The sequence below is a fragment of the Leopardus geoffroyi genome, chromosome E2, assembly GCF_018350155.1.
Source record: "Leopardus geoffroyi isolate Oge1 chromosome E2, O.geoffroyi_Oge1_pat1.0, whole genome shotgun sequence".
Classification (NCBI taxonomy): Eukaryota; Metazoa; Chordata; class Mammalia; order Carnivora; family Felidae; genus Leopardus; species Leopardus geoffroyi.
The window spans coordinates 975575-999020 of record NC_059335.1 but is presented as its reverse complement, the minus strand read 5'-3'; the positions used below and the strand labels follow the sequence as shown (position 1 = coordinate 999020).

Here is a 23446-nt window from a genome sequence, read left to right as displayed (position 1 = left end):
CACGCTTTTTGGAAAACAGGTTTGGCAACCTGTTTGGCACACTGACTCCATCAATCTTCCCCACACCTATGGGGGTATCACCTCAGTGGCAGCAAATGTGGAGAACAGTGAAGAATATTTCCATACAAGTCAACAGGAATGCTCCACATCCCAGGAATATAGATCCTCCTTTATCTTTTTTTTTCTTTTCCTGTCTGTGTGATAACGGCTTTGAGGCAAACATCACAGAATCCACAAAACCTTTTGATTATTTTAATTTTTATTTTTTTCTCTGACAATTACTTTAGCTACATAAGATAAATGTGCCCAGAGGTCCTGAGATTTGTGTACACACTGATCCTGCAAAGTCATGGTCACAGAAACTTTCCTGGACACATTTTTAGAAGAGGCACATTCCATCAAGTTGGCTGCAGTTTCCTCCACTCCCTATTAAGCCAGTGTTTCTTTATGAATTATGGTTTCCCCAGATGCCTGTGGTCTTACAACCAGTGACCCAGGCCCAATGGATTGTGGACATCAGGGCACATGGCTGTTTGCAGAGCTGTGGAAGAAAACACCTCAACAGTACTGACATCCCCTGTGATAGCTCCTCTGAGTAAGGGAAAAATTCATGCTGCTTTCAAAAGCCTCTGAGGGTCTCACACTTGTCCCCTGCTTGTCCCCTGCTTGGGGTCATCACTGAGACTCCTACAACACAAAGCATCCGGACCTCAAATGAAAACCAGAAAGCCCTGCAGTTTTTCAGAGGTTGTGGGGCAGTGATACAGATTTGAACAAGGCTGGCAAGCTACTTTCTGCCATCATCCTCTCCCTCCTCAGGCATGGACAATTTGAGACTCCTAAAAAGTTCACCCTCTGATGGCTGTTCAGCCCAAGTCTGTTTATAAACTACCCCACAGAGTAAGTAGAACATTCAAGATTAAAAAGGATTTAAAAAGTAAAGCCTCGAGGGGCACGTGGGTGGCTCAGTTGGTTCAGCGTCTGACTTTGGCTCAGCTCATGATCTTATGGTTTGTGGGTTTGAGCCCCACATAGGGCTCTGTGCTGACAGCTCAGAGCCTGGAACCTGCTCCAGATTCTCTCTCTCTTGGCCCTCTCCCACTCATGTGTGCTCTAAAAAATAAACATTAAAAAAAAAGGGCCTTGATTATTGTTTAAGCCAAAGCAATGTGCAGCAGACCACTCTCAAGTTTGTGACTTGGAAACTGGAAAAACATCTCACAAGTATCACAGGAGACCATCGTGTCCCTGAAAAAGGTAGTTATTCTCTGTAAGCTGCCAGCCAAACTCATATTCTCTGGGTCATCAATGATTCAGGTTCAGGCTGAAGGTAGTCAAGATGGGGAAGCTGACCCCTAAGGGCTCAGGTTACTCCTAATTTGCTCCAATTCATGAGAGAACAAAGGTCAGCCTCCCTGAACACACTGTGGTGGTGAACTAATGCACACCTTGGGGACCTGCCAGGCGGTAGAGGAGAACAGGCTTTGGGCACAAGATCTAGCTGTGACCTAAGTCTGGAAAGAGCCCTGAACAGTATGGAAAGTGCAACATATTTACACAAGCTTACCAAGTCAATGAAACTTACAAGGGATCTCCCCACTGAGCATGTTTAGATGTCTAAGATTCAGTCCAGATAGAGGACTCCTCAAAGCTCCCTCCAGAGTTGTTACAGTGGATAGGAAATTGAACATTCCCCGCATACCTAAGGCCTTTCTCTAGTGTGAACTCTCTGATGTTGAGAGAGTGTAGATTTTCGTGTAAAAAATTTCCCACATTCACTGCACTCATAAGGCCTTTCTCCAGTGTGACCTCTCCGGTGTTGACTGAATTGGGAACTATCCCTGAAGGATTTCCCACATTCGCTGCACTCGTAAGGCCTTTCTCCAGTGTGAACTCTCTGATGATAACGTAGCTTGGAGCTAGAGATAAAAGATTTCCCGCATTCACTACACCCATAAGGCCTGTCTCCTGCATGAACTCTTTGATGATAACGAAGAGTGGAACTGGAAGTAAAAGACTTCCCACATTCACTGCATTCGTAAGGCCTTTTCCCCGCATGAACTCTCTGATGGTAAGAGAGGGTAGCGCTACTGGTAAAAGACTTCCCACATTCACTGCACACATAAGGTCTTTCTCCTGTGTGGACTCTCTGGTGTCGAATCAGTATGGAGCTGTTGGTAAAAGATTTCCCACATTCACTGCACTGATAAGGCTTTTCTCCTCTATGAACTCTATGATGGTAACCAAGGCCGGAGATAGATGTAAAGGATTTCCCACAAGCACTACACTCATAAGACCGTTCACTATTATGAATTCTCTGGTGTATCGACAGGGAAGATTTTTGGCTAAAAGTCTTCCCACATTCACTGCACTCATAAGGCCTTTCTCCCGTGTGAGTCCTCCGGTGTTTATTGAATTGTGATCTATCCTTAAAGGATTTCCCACATTCACTGCACTCGTAAGGTCTTTCTCCACTGTGCACTCTGTGATGATAACGAAGGCTGGCACTAAAGGTAAAAGATTTCCCACATTCACTGCACTTGTAAGGCCTCTCTCCTGTGTGAACTCTCTGATGGTAACGGAGGGTAGAACTGGAGGTAAAAGATTTCCCACATTCACTGCACTCATAAGGCCTTTTACCTTCATGAACTCTTTGATGGTAGCAAAGTGTGGAGCTACAGGTAAAAGATTTCCCACATTCATTGCACACATACGGTTTTTCTCCTGTGTGAACTCTCTGGTGTTGAATCAGGGTCCACCTATTATTAAAAGATTTCCCACATTCACTACACTTGTAAGGCCTTTCTCCTGTGTGAACTCTCTGATGTAAAATAAGGTTATTTCTCCGGATAAAGGATTTCCCACATTCACTACACTCGTAAGGCCTTTCTCCAGAATGAACTCTATGATGATAATGGAGGTCAGATCTAGAAATAAAAGATTTCCCACATTCGTTACACTCATAAGGCCTTTCTCCAGTGTGAACTCTCTGGTGATAACGGAGGGCAGAGCTAGTAGTAAAAGATCTCCCACATTCACTGCACTCATAAGGCCTCTCTCCAAGGTGACCTCGATGATGATACTGGAGGGTGGAGCTACAGGTAAAAGATTTCCCACATTTATTGCACACGTACGGCTTTTCTCCTGTGTGAATTCTCCGGTGTCGAATGAGTGTCCACCTATTGTTAAAAGATTTCCCACATTCACTACACTCATAAGGTCTTTCTCCAGTGTGAACTCTGTGGTGATAACGCAGGCTGGAACTAAAGGTAAAAGATTTCCCACATTCACTACACTCATAAGGTCTTTCACCTGAGTGAACTCTTAGGTGTATAATGAGGTTATTTCTTCGGGTAAAGGACTTGCCACATTCACTGCACTCATAAGGCCTCTCCCCAGTGTGAACCCTGTGATGATAACGGAGAGCAGTACGAGTGATAAAGGATTTCCCACATTCACTGCATTCATAAGGCCTTTCTCCAGAATGAACTCTCTGATGATAACGGAGGTCAGACCTAGAGATAAAAGACTTCCCACATTCACTGCACTCGTAGGGCCTTTCCCCTGTGTGAGATCTCTGATGATAACTTAGGGCAGAGATAGAGGTAAAAGATTTTGCACAGTCACCACACTTATAAGGCCTTTCTCCAGTCTGAACTCTACATGGAATCAACACTGAGCTCTGACTAAAAGATTTTGCACATTCACCACACATATAACTGTTTTCTCCACCGTGCCATCGCTGGGGATGAATGAGAATGGATTTGTGGCTTAAAGATTTCCCACATTTGCTGCACTTGTATTGCCTGGATCCGGAGTGAGTCTTTCCATGCTGACTGAGGGTTGAGCTTTGCCGAAGGGATTTTCCACATTCATCAAACTCGTGATGCCTTTTTCCAGTATGCAATCTCTGGTGGATAACAAATGAAGATTTGTACCTGAATGTTTTCCCACATTCACTGCACACAAAACACTGGTCCTGAGAAAGCGTGTGTTTGGGACCAAAGGCTTTCTTGCATTCTCCCCAGGTGTAATGACTTTTTCCGCTCTGTATAGTTGCCCTGCACTGGCTGATTGTGTTTAGCTTTTCTCCAGTATGAATGGCCCCTTGTTGCAGATGCCCTGAGCCAGGCAGGAAGTCTTTCTCAATCTCTCCACAGGTAAAGGGCTTTCCTGAATCATGGAATCCACAGCTCTTCACAAAAGAGGTCTTGTCCACACTGCTTCTGAATGGTTTCACCCCCGTATGCTGCTCTGGCTGCTGCTGAAAGTTTACGCTGAAATAAAATCGTTTTGCGCATGCCCCACACCTCAACAGTTTCTGGCTGCTTGGCTTTCCCTGGTGCTCAGCCAAGTGGAAAATGTCTCTCAAGACTGGACCACACATCTCACAGGGGTGGGTCTTCCGGGAAGACAGAGCTGCCTTGGGCGTGCTGGCCTGTGACACACCTACAGAAACGCTCTGTTCAAGGGGTGCCTCCGCATCCTCTGCTCCACAGCAGCAACCTGAACGCAAAGAAACTCTCATGAAATACATGGTGACTATAGTGAAGGGTAAGCCCGTCACGCATATGCACCTGTCTCGTGTAGGCACAAGTTTATGGGATGCTTTTCCAAACACAGGAGTTGGAATTCAGTTGTGCATTACTGGGATCCTAAGGTCACAGACTGGTGGATAACCCACCAGGGAAGGAAACAAAGACAGCATATGAGACAAGGAAGAGAGATGAGGACTACAACTCGTTTCTCTGCCAACGGTTATTGGCAGGACCTTTGCCACTGCTGATGAGATGCTGAGTAGAAGCATGCATCCAAGCCCACTAAAATCCAACTGCAACAGATTAGCTGCTGTTCCATGTCATTGTAAGGACACGTGAATATCTCATGGCTAATGCTGGAGCACACAGAGAGAACACTAAGAGAAATGGGTGAGATGGGGAGTCAGAGAGGTGATGATCATCACTGCACTGAAAGTCATAGTAGAAACAATGAGAAGAACCAAGAAATTGGCAAAGTGTCAAACCAGAGAAGAAAAAGGTAGCAATGAAGTGCGGCCAGTGGAAATGACATGAAAAGTGGGGGTGAATAAAGACAGGTTTCTGGTGTAATCTGAGCACATCCCTGATGACACACTCTCTCCAGCCATTCACCAGGACCAGCCCATCCCTTCTCCCGCTGAGTCCACCTTGCCACATCTGGAGTCATGTCCATCTTGTAATACGCAAGGACTCTTCTCTGTAAGCCCTGAGCAACTACATGGGACATGGATGATACAAGTCCTAAGGGAAAAACAGGACAAATGAATAGCCAGCCCTGTCCCAGGGCTGTCCAGCACACAAGAGGCCTAGAAAAAAGAGCAAGGTAGATGATGTCAGCATGACAGCAGAGGAAACCAGCCTTTGACCTTAGCAGGCTTAGGAGTCCAATTAAGACGGGCGGCTGGCTATCAACAATATCCAAATTATGGAAAGAACCCAATGTCCTTCGACTAATGAAAGATGATGTGGCATGTGTACGTATGTACATACATGTGTACACACACACACACACACACACACACACACACACACACACAGAGGAATATTACTCAGTGATCAAAAGGAATGCAATCTTGCCATTTGCAATAATGTGGATGGAATTAGAGTATATTATGCTAAGTGAAATAAGTCAGAGAAAGACAAATATTCTGTGATTTCATTCATATGTGGAATTTGAGAAACAAAACAGATGAACATAGGGGAAGGAAAGGAAAAATAAGTAAGATAAAAACAGAGAGGGAGACAACCATAAGAGACTCTTAAATACAAAGAACAAACTGAGGGTTGCTGGAGGAGAGGTGGGCGAAGGGTGGACTAAATGGGTGATGGGCATTAAGGAGGATGCTTGTTGGGATGAGCACTGAGTGTTATATGTAAGTGATAAATCACTAAGTGATAAATTCTACTCTTGAAACCATTATTACACTACATGTTAACAACCTTGGACTTAAATGAAATTTTTAAACCTTTTTTAACAAGAGGGGCACCTGGGTGGCTCAGTTGGTTAAGCATCCGACTCCTGATTTCAGCTCAGGTCATGATCTCACAGTTCATGGGACTGAGCCCCACGTTGGGCTCTGCACTGACAGCGTGGAGCCTGCAGGGGATTCTCTACCTCTCTCTCTGCCCTTCCCTTTCTTGCTTTCTCTAACACATTAAAAAAATATTAAAAAAGAGTCCAGTTAAGACACAACAGCAACACAAGGGAGCACACAAAAAGGAGAATAACCACAAAAAGGATCGATGGGGACACTGGCTTAGTGAAGACACCTGGAGAGACAGAAAATAAGGGTGGGCACTATATGTGTCAGCCAAAGGGGTGATGCCACTGCATTCTGCAGTGGCCTACTCTACAGGGGACCCCAGCAGCCACTGCTGCGAACCTCAACAAGTCCCACTACAGCTGTGGACTATCACAGGTTACACAACAGAAGTGTCCAGGTGTTTGTAGACATGGACCCCAGATGTCTGCTGTGCAGAAGACCCTGGCAGCTTCTGCACTAACATGACCGACAGCTGACACCATGGGGACCTGCCAGGGAATAATAACTGAGCTGCCCCCTCTGCCAAAAAAGGAGCTACTGCTCCACCCCGGGAGCAGAGCTGGCACTCACATCAAACCCGCACACACCCTGGACCCAAGAGATGCAACTGCTCCGTGGTTGCCCATATTCCATAACCTGACTCCATGGCTGTCACCTGAGTGCCCAAGCCTCAAGTACCAAAGCCATGGCCACTGTGGGCTAGCCAGCTCCTCAAAACCCAGAGACACTGTCTAAATGTACCCATGCTCCTGTCACAGGTTCCATCAATGCTCAGTGTCCAACCGCATCTCACATAGCACACCCAACACTGCTGCAGACTATTTGGCATCTGGGACCCTAGAACTGCTAATGCTCTGTGTCAGTTCACACCCTAGAAACCAGACCTGTACCTGCTCCACAGGTGCCTGCACATCAGTCACCAATGATACCACCATCATGAAGACACCCAAGAGCTGGACTGGGCATCAAGATGGGAACCCCATGGCCAAAATACTTCCTGTGGGAGAAAGTGTTTCTCTACTACTATGGACACACACAGCCTTAGCTATTGAGGACTCCTGCAATCTTTCTAACATTGATCTCAGATGACAGAGCTGCAGACACTAAGCCTCTTGGCCATCTTGTAGTGGGAACTGCCACACACAGGTAAAGATCTTCCCCACTAAAACCTTTCTGTAAAGTCTAGAAGTGACTACTCCATGAAATGTACAGACATCAATGCAAGGCTACAAGAAACACAAAAAAATCAAGGAAACAGAACACCCCCAAAGGAACACAGTAATTTATCCATCACCCTAACAAAATGCAGATCTAAGAACTGTCAAAGAATTCAAAATAATTGTCTTAAGGGAGTTCACTGAGCTACAAGAAAATACAATTTAATGAAATAAGGAAAACAATTACAAAAGATTTTCGACAGATACAAAAATATAAAAAAGAACCAAACAAATTATGGCATACTATATTGTACACCTGAAACAAATATAACACTGTATGTTAACTATACTGGAATTTAAATTTAATAATAAAAAAAGTTAAGGTGAAGAATACAATGAATGAAACAAAAAAATACAGAAGAGAGAATCAGCAGCCAACCTGATCAATCAAAAGAATGAATCTGAAAAGAAAAAAAAAAAAAGAAAATCTGAAACTGAAGATATTTTTGAAATTATTCAAATTAGAAAAAAGACAACAAAAAAATGAATAAGGGAAGTCTGTGTGGATTATACATCATAAAACAATATTTGCATTATGGTGGTCCTGAAGGAGAAGACAGACAAGACAGAAAGGGACAGAAATCTGATTTAAACAGTCACAGATTATAAAATAATGGATGAAAACTTCCCAGATCTGGGGACAGACATGAACATACAGGTATATGATGCTCATAAGTCCCCAAAAAGATTCAAACCAAAGAGGACTTTACCAAGACACATTACAGGGGCACCTGGTTGGCTCAGTCAGAAAAGCATGAGACTCTTGATCTTGGGGTCATGAGTTCAAGACACATGTTGGATACAGAGATTACTTAAAAATAAAATCTTTAGGGGCGCCTGGGTGGCGCAGTCGGTTAAGCGTCCGACTTCAGCCAGGTCACGATCTCGCGGTCCGTGAGTTCGAGCCCCGCGTCAGGCTCTGGGCTGATGGCTCAGAGCCTGGAGCCTGTTTCAGATTCTGTGTCTCCCTCTCTCTCTGCCCCTCCCCCGTTCACGCTCTGTCTCTCTCTGTCCCAAAAATAAATAAACGTTGAAAAAAAAAAAATTAAAAAAAAAAAAAAAAAAGAAAAAAGAAAAAAAGACGACACATCACAGTCACCCTTAAGAACAACATGGGTTCAGGGGCGCCTGGGTGGCTCAGCCGGTTAAGCAGCCGACTTCAGCTCAGGTCATGATCTCGCGGTCCGTGAGTTCGAGCCCCGCGTCGGGCTCTGTGCTGACAGCTCGGAGCCTGGAGCCTGTTTCATATTCTGTGTCTCCCTCTCTCTGCCCCTCCCCCGTTCATGCTCTGTCTCTCTCTGTCTCAAAAATAAATAAATGTTAAAAAAAAAAAAATTAAAAAAAAAAAAAAAAAGAACAACATGGGTTCGAACTGTGTGGATTAATTTATAAGCAGACTTTTTCCAGTAAATACAGTAAAATACTAGAAATGTATTTACTCTTCCTTATGATTTTAGCATATTCTTTTCTCTGGCTTACTTTAATGTAAGAATACAGTAGATGTATAATGTACAAAATATGAGTTAATTTATGTTATTAGTAAGGCTTTGGTGAAGAGTAGGCTAATAGTAACTAAGTTCTGGGAGAAGTCAAAAGTTATACATGCATTTTTGGCTGCATGGGGGTTAGCGCCCCTAATCCCTGTGTTGTTCAAAGGTCAACTATATGGGGCACCTGGGTGGCTTCGGTTAAGAAGGCTCAGGTCATGATCTCAGTTTGTGAGTTCAAGTCCCGTATCGGGTGAGCTGGAGCCCTGCTTGAGGTGAGCATGAACCCCAGGTGAGCCCCAATTCTCTCTCCCTCTCTCTCTATGCCCCTCGTGGGATTCTCTCTGCCCCTTGCTCACTTGTGCCTTCTCGCTCTTAAAAAAAAAAAAAAAAAAAAAAAAGTCAAATATATAATAAAAATCGAAATATAATGACAGAGAATTTGAAAGCTGTGGGAAGAGAACTCACACAAGGGAACCTCCCCCCCAACCTCCATTAGGGTATGAGTAGGTGTTCTTAGCTGTAACACTGAATACTAGGAGAGTGGCATGGTGTGTTCTATAAATGCTGAAACAAAGAAACTGCAAACCAAAAATACTTTACTAGCAAAGTTGTCATTCAGAAATAAAGGAGAACTGCTTTCCCAGACAAACAGAAGCTAAGGGAGTTCATCACCACTTGATGTACCCTACAGAAGATGCTACAACAGTTCTTCAAGCTGAAATGAAAGTATGCTAATTAGTAACATGAAAATATAGAATACACTGGTAAATGCAATTATATAGTCATAGTCAAAATACAGGAGTCCTCATCCATTTCACTTTCCATGGTTTCACTTACCCATGGTCAACCATGGTCCAAAAGCAAATGGGGGCACCTAGGTAGTGCAGTCAGTTAAGCGTCTCTTCATCTCGGCTTAGGTCATGATCTCACAGTTTGTGAGTTTAAGCCCTGCATTGGATTCTGTGCTGACAGTACGGAGCCTGCTTGGGATTCTGTCTCTCCCTCTATCTGCCCTTCCCCATTTATGCTATCTCTCAAAATAAATAAACTTAAAAAAAAAGTTGCAAAAGTAAATGATCCTCCTTCATTATAACAGTTCAGAGGGTCTCTAGTAGCCTAATGCTATGTCACAATGCCTATATCATTCACCTCACTTTATCTCATCATTCTTGATGAGGCATCTTTTTTTCGTTAAGTTTATTTATTAAGAGACAGAGACAGAGAGAGAGAGCGCGCGCACATGTGAGTGGGGGGAGGAACAGAAAGAGAATCCCAATCAGGTTCTGTGATGTCAGTGTGGATCTCAATGCGGGGCACAAACCCACAAACCATGAGATCACGATGTGAATCAAGAGTCAGACGCTCAGACTTGAGCCACCCAGCTGCCCCGAGATTATTTATGTAAGCCTCATGGTAACCACAAAGCAAAAACCTATAGGAGATACAAAAGAGAAAGGAATGGAAGCATAAGACCACGGGAAATCATCAGATCACCAAGGAAGACAGCAAAAGATGAAGAAGAAAGATACTACAACACTCTGAGATGATAATTAACATGGCAACAGTAGGTCCTAATAGAATTCTCCAATCAAAAGACAGAGTGGCTGAACTCAAAACAAAACATGACCCAACTATATGCTGCCAACACTAGAGTAACTTCAGCCTTAAGGACACACAGAAGCTGAAAGTGAAGGAATTGAGAAAGATAGTCCACACAAATAGAAACCAAAACAGAATAGGGGTAGCTATACTTATAGGAGATACAACAGACTTTAAGTTAACAACTGTCAAGAGACAAAGAAGGTCATTACATAATGATAAAGGAATGAAATCATAAAGAGAATGCACGAATTTTATGTATATATGCGTCACACAAAGCATCTAATTTAAGTATTAAGCAAATTTGACTAGATCTGAAGACAGAAAAGACAGCAATCAGATATTAATTATCAATATCCCCCTTTCAACAACAGGCAGATATCCAGACAAAAAATACTAATAAGAATATATCTGATGGGGCGCCTGGGTGGCGCAGTCGGTTAAGCGTCCGACTTCAGCCAGGTCACGATCTCGCGGTCTGTGAGTTCGAGCCCCGCGTCGGGCTCTGGGCTGATGGCTCGGAGCCTGGAGCTTGTTTCTGATTCTGTGTCTCCCTCTCTCTCTGCCCCTCCCCCGTTCATGCTCTGTCTCTCTCTGTCCCAAAAATAAATAAACGTTGAAAAAAAAGAATATATCTGAATTGAACATTCTCGTCCAAATGGATGGAAAAGACATATATAGAACATTCCATTTCACTATAGCAGCATACACACTCTCAAGTGACACAGAATATTCTCTAAGATAAATCACATGTCAAACAAGTCTTAACAAATTTCAGAAGACTGAAATTCTGTCAAGTACCTTTTCCTAACAATGGATGAAACTAGAAATCAGTAACATGAGGAAACTTAACAATTCAAATATGTGGACATTAAACAACACATGCCTATCCAATCAGTTGGCCAAAGGATAAATCAAAAGCAAAATAAAAAAGTATCTTAAGAAAAACAAAAGTGGAAACAAAATCTATGGAATGTGAGGGGTGCCTGGGTGGCTCAGTCAGTTGAGTGTCCGACTTCGGTTCAGGTCACGATCTCACAGTTCATGAGTTCAAACTCCGCATTGAGTCTGATGCTGTTAGCACAGAGCCTGCTTCTGAACGTCTGTCCCCCTCTGTCTCTGCCCCTCCCCCCGCTCACGCTAAATAAACATTTAAAAGTATCTATATGGAGGGCACCTGGGTGGCTCAGTTGAAGTGTCTTCCTTCCGCTCAGGTCATGATCTCGCAGCTTGTGAGTTCAAGCCCCACATTGGGCTCTCTGCTGTCAGCATAGAGCCTGCTTCAGGTGCTCTGTCCCCCTCTGCCACTGCCCCACTCACACTCTCTCTCTTAAAAATAAACAAACATTAATAAATAAATAAATACATACATGCATACATACATAAAAATATCTATATAGAATGTGAAAAGTCAGTTCTAAGAAAAAAGTTTAGAGCAATAAATGCCGGCTCTTAAAAAAAGAAAAGAAAAGATCTCCAAGAAACAACCTAACTTTACACCTTAAGAAACTAGAAAAATAACAAACTAAGACCAAAGTTAGAGAAACAAAGGAAAACACAAAGATCAGACCAAAAATAAAATAGAAACTAGAAAAATAAAAAGATAAACAATACTAAGAGCTGGTTTTCTGAGCAGAAACTTGAAAAACCTTTAGCTAGACTTAGAACAAAGGCAAGACTCAAATAAATTAATGCAGAAATATAAGAGGAGAAATTGCAAGCGAGAGCACAGAAACACAAAGGATCGTAAAACGCTACTATGAACTATATACACCAACATATTAGATAACATAGAATAAAGTCCTACAAACATACAACCTACCAACACTGAATTGTAAGACATAAAATCCAAATGACAAGGAAATTGATTCAGAAATCAAATATCTCCCAACAAAGAAAAGGTCATGACCACAAGATTTCTATCAACATCTTTTTTTTTTTTTAATATGAAATTTATTGTCAAATTGGTTTCCATACAACACCCAGTGCTCATCCCAACAGGTACCCTCCTCAATACCCATCACCCACCCTCCCACCCCCCATCAACCCTCAGTTAGTTCTCAGTTTTTAAGAGTCTCTTATGTTTTGGCTCCCTCCCTCTCTAACCTTTTTTTTTTTTTCCTTCCCCTCCCACATGGTCTTCTGTAAGTTTCTCAGGATCCACATAAGAGTGAAAACATAAGGCATCTGTCTTTCTCTGTATGACTTATTTCACTTAGCATAACACTCTCCAGTTCCATTCACGTTGCTACAGAAGGCCATATTTCATTCTTTCTCATTGCCACGTAGTTCCATTGTGTATATAGACCACAATTTCTTTATCCATTCATCAGTTGATGGACATTTAGGCTTTTTCCATAATTTGGCTATTGTTGAAAGTGCTGCTATAAACATTGGGGTACAAGTGCCCATATGCATCAGCACTCCTGTATCCCTTGGGTAAATTCCTAGCAGTGCTATTGCTGGGTCATTGGGTAGATCTATTTTTAATTTTTTGAGGAACCTCCACACTGTTTTCCAGAGTGGCTGTACCAGTTTGCATTCCCACCAACAGTGCAAGAGGGTTCCCATTTCTCCACATCCTCGTCACCATCTAGTCTCCTGATTTGTTCATTGTAGCCACTCTGACTGGCGTGAGGTGGTACCTGAGTGAAGGATTAAACTCTCAAGTTCTTCCAAAAATTTGAAGAGGAAGGGATCATTTTCAAATTCATTTTAGAAGACTAGAATTAGGACACCAAAGCACCTTACAAGAAAACAAAATTACAGGCCAACATCTCTAATGAACATAGATGTAAAAAAGCGCAACAAAATCCTAGCAAACCAAATTCAACAGTATATGAAAAGATCATAAACTGTGGCCAAGTGATATTTATCCCTGGGATACAAGGGTGGTTCCTCATAAGTAAATTGGTAAATGTGTTCTATCTTATAAAAGAGTGAAGGCCAAAACTCATATGATCACATAAACAAATATTAAAAAAAAAAAAAAAAAAAAGCATTTCACAAAATTCAGAATCCTTTTATGATAAAACTCCCCAAAATTAGGTAAAGAAGACATACACCACAATACACAAAGGCCACATATAAGCCCACAGCTAAAAGCACATTCTACAGTGAAAAGGTAAAAACTTTTACTCTATGATCAGGAATGAGACAAGGATGTCCACTCTCATAACTGCTATTCAAAATTGTACTGGAAGTCCTACCTGGAACAATCAGAGATGAAAAAGAAAGGCATCCAAATCAGAAAAGAAGTAAAACTGTTTGTAGATGACATAGATCTTGTATAAAGCAAACCACAAAAAGTCCACCAAAAAACTGTCAAAATGAATAAATAAACTCAGTAAATTTACAGGATAAGAAATCTACATACAAAAATCAGATATGCCCATTACTAACAATGAAATATCTCGAAAGAAATTAAGAAATCAATTCCATTTACAATAGCATTTAAGAAATAAAACACTTAGGAATACATTTAGCCAAGCAGATGAAAGATCTGTACAATGAAAACTGTAAGACATTAATGAGAGAAATTGAAGACACAAATAAATGGAAAGATATCCTATGTTTGTGGACTGAAAGAATCACTATTAAAATATTTCTACTACATAAAGCAACCTAAAATTCACTACACTCTACCAAAATTCCAGTGGGATTTTTTACCAGAAACAGAACCAGAATCCTAAAATTCGAACCACAAATGACGTCAAATAGAGAAATCTTGATCACAAAGATCAAAGTTAGAGGAATCACATTTGTAATTTCAAACTATACCAGAAAACAATAGTAATCAAAATATTATGGTACTGGAATTAAACAAAACAAAACAAAACAAAACATGCAGGGGCCCCTGGGTGGCTCATGGTTAAGCATCTTACTCTTGATTTTAGCTCAGGTCATGATCTCATGGTTCATAAGATGGAGCCCCGAGTTGGGCTCTGTGCTGACAGTGCAGAACCTGCTTGGGATTCTCTCTCCTTCTCTCTCTGCCTCTCCTCCACATGCTTGCTCTCTCTGTCTCTCTCTCTCTCTCTCAAAATAAAATAAACAAGCATTTATAAAAGTGCTACTCCAGGGGTACCTGGGTGGCTCAGTCGGTTAAGCATCCTACTTCGGTTCAGGTCACGATCTCGAGGTTCGTGAGCTCGAGCCCCGCATCCAGCTCTATGCTGACAGCTCAGAGCCTGAAGCCTCCTTCAGAGTCTGTGTCTCCCTCTCTCTCTGCCCCTCCCCCACTCACATTATCTCTCTCTCTCTCTCTCTCTCTCAAAAATAAATATATATATATATATATATTTTTTTTTTAATTAGGATAGGGCACCTGGGTGGGTCAGTTGGTTAAGCGTCCAACTTCGGCTCAGGTCATGATCTCACGGTCTGTAAGTTCAAGCCCAGCGTTGGGCTCTGTGCTGACAGCTCAGAGCCTGGAGCCTGTTTCAGATTCTCTGTCTCCCTCTCTCTCTGACCCTCCCCCGTTCATGCTCTGTCTCTCTCTGTCTCAAAAATTAATAAAAGTTATATTTTTAATTAGGATAAATTATTTAAAAAAAAAAAGTGTTACTCCAGCGAACACACAAATGATAAGAACACACAACAGCCTTACTACGGATACAGAGAAAGTTTTAGTGCTCTGGACAGAAGCTCAAAGCAGTCACAACATTCCCTTAAGCCAAAGCCTAATCCAGAGCAAGGCCCTAACTCTCTCCCTTCTATGAAGGCCAGGGGAGGTGAGGAAGCTGCTGAACACAAGTTTGAAGTTAGCAGAGGTTGGCTCGTGACACTGAAGGAGAGAAGCCGTCTCCTACCCGCAAAGGACCAGATGGGGCAGCAGGTGCTGACGCAGAAGCTGCAGCAAGTGCTCTGGTAGCCCTCGCGGAGATCGGAGATCGTTCGTGAAGGTGGTGACACTGAACCACGGATTTTCCAAATGCAGACTGAGCAGCCTTCGACTGCAAGATGGCCATCTAGCACTTTCATAGCTGGAAAAGTCAAGCTTGTTAGAGCCAAGGCTCACGTATCATTCTGAAAAGCCCAGGGCCCTTAGGAATTCTACTCTGCCCGTGCTATAAATAGAACAGCAAAGTCTGGATGACAGCACATCTGTTTATAATATGGCTTACTGAATATTTTAAGCCCACTGTTGAGACGTAGTGCTTTCTTTTAAAATATCACTGCTTAGTGATAAAGCACCCGTGAGCTCTGATGGAGATGTACAATGAGCTAATGTCTCATGCCTGCTAACACAACATCCATTCTGTAGCCTATGGATCAAGGAATAATTTTGATATTCAAGCATTATTTTTAAGAAATACCATCCTGTAAAACCAGACAGAGCTGCCACAGTGATTTTTCTGATGGATCTGGGCAAAGTAAATAGAAACCTTCTGGAAAGGATTAATCATGACTTTGAAGGGTTCAAGACTTCCTTGGAGAAAGTAACTGCAGATGTGGTGGGAATGACAACAGAACTGGAGGTGGGGCTAGAAGATATGATTGAATTGCTACAGGCTCATGATAAAACTTGAATGGAATGGATGAGGAGTTGCTTTATATGGATGAACAAAGAAAGTAGTTTACTGAGATGGAATCCAAAATTTAGAAAATATAAAAACACTGTATTTAACTATCCTGGAATTAAAATTTTTAAAAATTCAAAACATGGCCACCTGGGTGGCTCAGGTGAGCATCCGACTCTTGATTTCAGCTCAGGTCATGATCTCACAGTTCATGGGCTCTGCACTGATAGAGCAGAGCCTACCTGGGATTCTTTCTCTCCCTCTCTCTCTCTCTCTCTCTCTGCCTTCCCCCACACATGCATTCATTCTCTGTCAAAATAAAATAAAATAAAATAAATTCAGACAGGGGCACCTGGGTGGCTCAGTCGGTTTAGCATCTGACTACAGCTCAGGTCATGATCTCACGGTTCGTGGGTTTGAGCCCCATGTCATGCTCTGTGCTGACAGCTCAGAGCCTGAAGCTTGCTTCCGATTCTGCGTCTCCCTCTCTCTCTCTGCCCCTCTCCTGCTCATGCTCCGTCTCTCTGTCTCTCAAGGATAAATAAACATTAAAAATTTTTTAAAAAATCAAAGAGATGAAATCTGCTCCTGGTGAAGATGTTAAGACTGTGGAAATGACAACAAAGAATTTAGAATATTACATACGCTTAGCTGATAAAGCAGCAAAAGGGTTTGAGAGGACTGACTCCAGTTCTGAAAGAAGTTCCACTGTGGGTAAAATGCTATTAAACAGTATCGCATGCTATAGAGAAATCACTCATGAACAGAAGAGTGAACCAATGCAGCAAGCTTTGTTGTTGTCTTATTTTACGAAACTGCCACAGCCACTCACCTTACAAACCACCCTGGGCAGTCAGCAGCCATGAACATCAAGACAAGACCCTTCACCAACAAAAAGATGACTGGCTGCAATTTCAGATGACAGCAGCGAACTATTTTTAAATCAGCTACATTGTTTTTGAGACACCATGCTACGACAGAGTTAATAGACTACAATATGCAAACATAACTTACGTGCACCAGGAAAACAAAAAATTCATCTGACTTGCTTTATTGTGATGTTTCTACACTGCAGTGGTCTGGAGCCAAACCAGCAATACCTCCAAGGTATGCCTATAGAATGCCAGAAGCCGGGGTGTGGAGGAAATGGGGAGATGTTGGTCAAATGGTACAAACGTTCAGTAATAAGATGAAAAGTTCTGAGAATGTAACATACAGCATGGTGACTGCAGTTAATAATGATGCTGTATACTTGAAATTTACTGAAAATACTAAAAGTAGATCTTAGGTATTCATACAGAAAAATAATGTAATAACTTTATAAGAATGGATATTTAATTAACTTCAACTGTGGAAATTATATCACAGTGTATACATATATCAAATCACTACAGTGTACACTTGAATATATATAATTTTGTATCTCCAGAAGGCTGGGGGGAGAAAGAAAATACACCTAAAGTACAAACCTTGCAGGAGTCTGTTGAAAAGTAGCCTGTGATTCAGCTAAGTAGTCTGACAATGTCTGCAAACCCAGCACAAGGAGACAGGAAGACATGTCAGCTAAAAGAAGGGATCAAAACCTGGGAAACAGGGGAGCCTGGCTGGCTCACTTAGTAGAGCATGCAATTCTTGATCTCAGAATTCTAAGTTCAAGACCCAAGGCTGTAGAGCTTACTTTAAACAAACAAAACCCCTGGGATACAGAAGTGACATGGATCTGTACTCACGGACCCAAACGAAGAGAGCAAGCATGGTGGAATCCATTACGGTCAGTAAAAATCGACTAACTTTGAATCCTTCCCTATGAGGGTTTTAGTATAGCAGGTACTGAGGCTGCAGGGGCGGGGAGAAGAGGGCAGTGCAAACAAACCAGCCCTATCGACATGGCAACTACCCAGAAAGCTGAGAACCCACAGTGCCCATGGTCCACACGTAAGAGAGACTGAGAAGGGATGGGTTGGGGGAGAACAGGACCTAGTTCAGGCCACTGGGGAGGGAGAGGGCCTTACCCAGTGAGGATATAAGTGCAAAGTTCTCCAGCATCACATCGTGGTACAGGCATCTCTGAGCCTCATCAAGGAACCTCCACTCCTCCCAGGAGAAGTACACAGCGACATCCTCAAAGGACACACTATCCTGTTACGATGGGGACAGATGAAACCATGAACATTCTGAGATCCCACAATCCATCTCACCATACATCTCACCACACTCCTCCTCCTCCAGAGCTCCCCACTCCCAGAATTCCAGGCCTATGTGCCACTAGCACCGCCCCTCCCTTCCCCACCCCCCCCCCGCCCCCCCATCCTCAGGGTCTCTTTATTCACTGAGTTCAGCCCTCAGCAACATCAGGCAGGGAGACAGAGATGTCATCCAAATTCATCCTGGCCTGGGGCGCCTGGGTGGCGCAGTCGGTTAAGCGTCCGACTTCAGCCAGGTCACGATCTCGCGGTCCGTGAGTTCGAGCCCCGCGTCAGGCTCTGGGCTGACAGCTCAGAGCCTGGAGCCTGTTTCCGATTCTGTGTCTCCCTCTCTCTCTGCCCCTCCCCCGTTCATGCTCTGTCTCTCTCTGTCCCAAAAATAAATAAACGTTGAAAAAAAAAAAAATTTTTCAAATTCATCCTGGCCTGTAGGGTCCCAACCATACAATTCCCTAGGGCCTCCATTTTGAGACTCCCAAGACACACCGAAATGTGGGCTCATGCTGTACCCTTCAACCTCCAATACCAGGGCCCTGTGGCCCTGAGCACACACTTCCTCTTGATGTGCACACTGCTCTGCAGACTCTCCTCTCTCACCTCTCCAGTCCCTACAGCTGCACTCCCACAAACTCTACTTTGGGCAAAGCCCTGAATTCTGCTCTGAAGTCCTCCTCTGTGCCTCTGATCTTTGCTTCAGTGTCAGCCGCCCAGAAGCACATGTGCATTAGATGGCTATGGCCCACTTCCACTTCTGTGCTGGACTTGCTGTCGTCTCCGTGGTCACAACTCCCCACCTCTCCACTCAACCTTCCTTAAAACCCCAGCCAGGCATGATGACTCTCACAAAGGACTACATTTACCGGATCTTATCCACCAGCAAGACCCGAACACCCCAGACCCCATCAAAGCCCCCCCCCCCCAAAATTCTGGTGAATCCATACAGTGGTGAATTAGCAGAAGCCCTGCCTTCAGTGTCATCTTGCCTCAATTACTCCTCCGAAGCCATCTCGCAGCCACTTGTGCCATGGAAGCTTTAGCCTCCCTGGTCATCCTCTCTCCCACACCATTCACACCATCGTTTCTCCCTGTCGCCTGTGTTTCTCATACTTAGAATGTCAACCAGGAGCTAAGCAAGAGAAGCAGCTCTCAGCATGCACCCTAGTCTTTCTGACCAGCTAACAGCATTACCACTATAACCTACATTACACACTTCCTAAAGTGTGACCCACAGTTCCATCCTGGTCCAATAGCCACCGCTTTTGAAAGTCTGCCCCAGACCTCGGGGCGCCTGGGTGGCGCAGTCGGTTGGGCGTCCGACTTCAGCCAGGTCACGATCTTGCGGTCTGTGAGTTCGAGCCCCGCGTCAGGCTCTGGGCTGATGGCTCAGAGCCTGGAGCCTGCTTCGGATTCTGTGTCTCCCTCTCTCTTGGCCCCTCTCCTGCTCATGTGCTCACTCTCTCTCAAAAATAAACATGAACAGGGGCGCCTGGGTGGCACAGTCGGTTGAGCGTCCGACTTCAGCCAGGTCACGATCTCGCGGTCCGTGAGTTCGAGCCCCGTGTCGGGCTCTGGGCTGATGGCTCAGAGCCTGGAGCCTGTTTCCGATTCTGTGTCTCCCTCTCTCTCTGCCCCTCCCCCGTTCATGCTCTGTCTCTCTCTGTCCCAAGAGTGAATAAACGTTGAAAAAAAAAAAAATTAAAAAAAAAAAAAAAAAAAAAGAAAGTCTGCCCCAGACCTATGCACCATGAAGACTGAACACCACAAACCCCACTGCAGCTCACCACAAAATTCCCGTGAAACTGCAATAGTGAGTAAGCAGGAGCCTGGCCTCAGTGTCCTCTTGTCTCAATTACTCCCGTGCCTCCATGGCCTCCACTCCACAGGAGCCTTCATCACCTGCCAGATCATCCTCTCTCCCATGTGTTCCCCACCATCACGTCTCTGCTTCACCCGTGTTTGTGTGCCCAGCAACCCTGATCAGGTGCACAACAAGAAAATCACTCCTTACCATGCGCCTCCCTCTATTTGGCCAGCTAAGCACTGTCATAATGACCTGCATTCCCCAACCTAAACACAGTCCACAGCTCCTCTCTGGTCTACACAACAGCCACCACTTCTGGATGTCTTCATCCTGCACCTCCTCCCCAAATCTCCAGACCGGCAAATCCAGCCATTCACTTGCTGTCTCCTCGAGCTGTGCCCTGAAATATCTCCTAACAGGATTCGTAACAGGACCAAACGAAACTCCTGGCAGTCCCAAAGAAAATTAACCTACCGTCAACCTCCCCACCCCAGGTGATGAAACTTCCATCCCTTCAGCTGCTAGGACCAAAATCCCTGGGGTCATCCCTGACTTTTTTCTCTCCCTCACCTACAACATCAAAAAATCTACTTTACCCTTCTTTTAAAAATGGAAGAGTCCAACTTTTCACCTACCCCTATGGCCATTGCTTTGGTTCATCAGCACTCATTTGGATTGCAGCAGCTGCCTCCTCCCCTACCCCCAAGGTCTGTTATCTTTTCTACAACCGGAAAGAGCCCATTAAGACTTCGGTAAGACCAGCCCCTCCCCCTCTTATCCAAGCCTCTCATTGCCTCCAAAAGAGGTGCCCAAATTCTCAACAGCCACATTACAGGCCTCATCCTTGACCCTCTGCTTTGTTCCCGACAGGGAGAATGGACGCAGGTCGTACCTGTCCAAGCATTTGCACACTCTGATATCTATTTCTGGGATAGCTTCTCACACCTGTTTATATGTAACCCTTGGCCTGCACTCAGGAGCCTCGGCTTGGGGTATCCTCAGGGACCCCACACCCAGCCGTTGGAAAAATAGCACGGGAAGGGGCTCAAGACACCACAATCCTGGACACCTTACTGGCGATGTCAAGATCAGTGAGGGACTTGCGCAGGTGCCACATGAGCTTTCACAACCTTCAGAACTTGTGGTTGAGTGAAGGCAACCAGGGCTGGGCTCTACCAGGTCAGGCCTCCCCTGCATCCCGCCCGGCCCTGGAACCCAGGGACCTCGGGATGACCAACCTCGGTGCCTCAGTCCTCCTACCAGCTCTGTGACCTTCGACAAGAACTGCACTCCCGGGGCCTCCTTGTCTTCATCACCCCCATTCACCTCTCTCTTGAGAAGCTTTCGGAAAGCTATTCACACCCAAACACGGACCGTGTCCCTCTTCGGTTCACGACCCTCCAGCGCCCTCAGAACGGAGGTACCACACCCCAGCTCGCCAGTCCCCCCGTGATCCCGCCGCACACCCTGTGTCCCTGAGGGCAGACCCCACACCCCCGAATCCTCCCCCTCGGCGCCCCCTGCAGCCCGCTCCGGCACCCCGTCACGCCGGCGCTCAGACACGGGGCCCCGCCCACGAGCGCCTCCCCGGCCCGGACACCGGACCTGGGCCGCAGGGACGCGAGCAGGTGCCCCGCGCTCGGGCCTCGGGAGTCTGGGTGGGGGAGGGTCCGGGGGCCTCGCGTTTACCTGAGCCGGGTCCCTGCGCGCGGCCGCCGCCATCGGACTCTGTGGGCGGAGCGGGGCCCAGAGCGGCGAAAGAGGAGCAGACACCCGCCGCGGGACAGCTCGGGCGGCGTCGTCGCCGAGCCGCGGACCCGCCTCTCCGCCGTGGGGACAACGACTCCTGAGCCTTGACAGTTCCGTCACTTCGGTCCCGCCCCGGCACGCCCGAGAGCAGCAAAATGGCCGCCACAAGGAGGAGGCCGGAAGTCCCGCCCCTACGGGATGAATTCCCGCGGAAACGCTTCCATTGGCTCAATTCCGCGCACGGTCTTCTGGAAAATGTAGTTGGCGGATCCCTAGAGGCAGCAGCGAGGGTTTTCTCCATTCTGATCTGAGCATTGGCCAGGCTGCTCTCCAAGGGATGCTGGAAACCTAGAGGGAGAAGGAGTTTGCTCCTTGTGAACTGCGATGAACAGGCATAATTTCATACTCCGTGATTGCCAGCCTCTTCCCAGAAATGAGATGTTCCCAAATCCAGTGATCTAAATGGTCCTATCATTCCATAGAACCATTCAGACATAAAATAATCCACGCATAGCTGAAGGCAGTATGTTACTCCTCTTCAAATGAATGTAGCTGATGCTTTTGTCATCACTTTGTGAGTTCTATTATGATTGACTAAGAGCAAGGGAAAAAACTTTACACAGGGCCGTGACTGGGAATAAAGAGAGATGTTAGGCCAGAACAAACAGGATCTCTGCCTCTGGTTCCCACAGAAAATTTGTTCCTTGCCTGTAGGGTCAGTGATTGTGTCCTGCCCATTTTTAACTACCTAGTATTCTTACTCAGTGTTCTAAGATACACTCAATTCTATTTCGCAAAGTGACATCTACCTCAAACAGAGACCAACCTTAGTGCTATTTTAGTTTGGGTCAGTGGCTACAACTTTAACAGTTGCAGAATGTCTGATGCAGAGTGTCTGAACCTCCAGATAAAGGGTGTAATTGACCCCCATGATGTCATGTCCTGACTGGTAAGTGACTATGATATTCCAGTGATTGCAGGTACAGTTGTGCATGGGGAACTGAGATTATTTCAGAAGAGTAGTTTGGAAATGCAAATTCAGAAAATTAGTAATAATGTTTTTGTTCTTTTTTTTTTTTTTTTAAGGTTCTCTTTTAAGTAATCTCCGTATACAACTTGGGGCTCAAACTCACAGCCCTGAGATAAGAGTCACATGCTCTTCTGACTGAGCCAGCCAGGTGCCCCAGTAATAATGTTTTTGCAGTTTAGAGATAGTGTTAGAAATAGCTCTGGGAAAATACCAGGGGATGTTGAAGAAAGTTAAGATGTTAGAGAACTTTTAGCAGAGGTATTTTTCTTGAAAATATTAAGCAATACCACCTTGGAGGGAAGAGTGGAAGTGAACATTTATAGTAGCCAGATTACTAAAAATGGACAAGACACTGAGGTGTCCTGTTTATTCACAGCTCTACCGCTGTGCACTGAGCAAATACTCAGTTGCAGGCACTTAGGCACTTTTGTAATGTGAATGGAAACATTAGGGGATGCATGGGTGGCTCAGTAGGTTAAGCATCAGACTCTTGATTTTGGCTTAGGTCATGATCTCACCATTTGCAAGCTCAAGCCTCACATTGGGCTCTCTGCTGTTAGTGCAGAGCCCGCTTCAGATCTTCTGTCCCCCACTCTCTCTCTGCCCTTCCCCCAGTTGCTTGCTCTCTCTCTGTCTCAAAAATAAACATTTTAAAAAAGGTTAAAAAAAAGAAACATTAGAACACTGGAAAGACAAATACTCATGCAATTTACATTCTTCAAAGAACACAGGTAGGTAGCAATCCCTATCAA

The 23446-nt window shown here is 44.7% G+C and overlaps 1 protein-coding gene across 2 annotated transcripts; it reads right to left on the bottom strand.

The window, feature by feature from the left end:
* Positions 1-241: 241 nt before the first annotated feature.
* On the bottom strand, positions 242-22190 carry LOC123577857 (zinc finger protein 418-like). 2 transcript variants are annotated; one of them, XM_045440163.1, is made up of 3 exons: positions 21605-21836; positions 17923-18049; positions 242-4506 (listed from the first exon to the last, which is right to left on the bottom strand). In XM_045440163.1, the coding sequence occupies exons 1-3, from the start codon at positions 21635-21637 to the stop codon at positions 1703-1705; spliced, it is 2964 nt and encodes a 987-aa protein (XP_045296119.1). In that variant the 5' UTR covers positions 21638-21836; the 3' UTR covers positions 242-1702. The 2 variants fall into 2 exon arrangements, with proteins under 2 accessions (XP_045296119.1, XP_045296118.1); XM_045440162.1 differs by lacking the exon at positions 17923-18049 and having other exon boundaries at positions 21605-22190.
* Between the last annotated feature and the right edge of the window lie 1256 nt (positions 22191-23446).

Bases quoted from the DNA above. Each gene is read 5' to 3' on its own strand.
- LOC123577857 (XM_045440162.1), bottom strand. From the start codon at position 21,965: ATGGAGAAAACCCTCGCTGCTGCCTCTAGGGATCCGCCAACTACATTT. The intron at 4,507-21,604 runs GTAAACGCGAGG...CTTTGCGTTCAG, and splicing joins CGCGCAGGGACCCGGCTCAG to GTTGCTGCTGTGGAGCAGAG.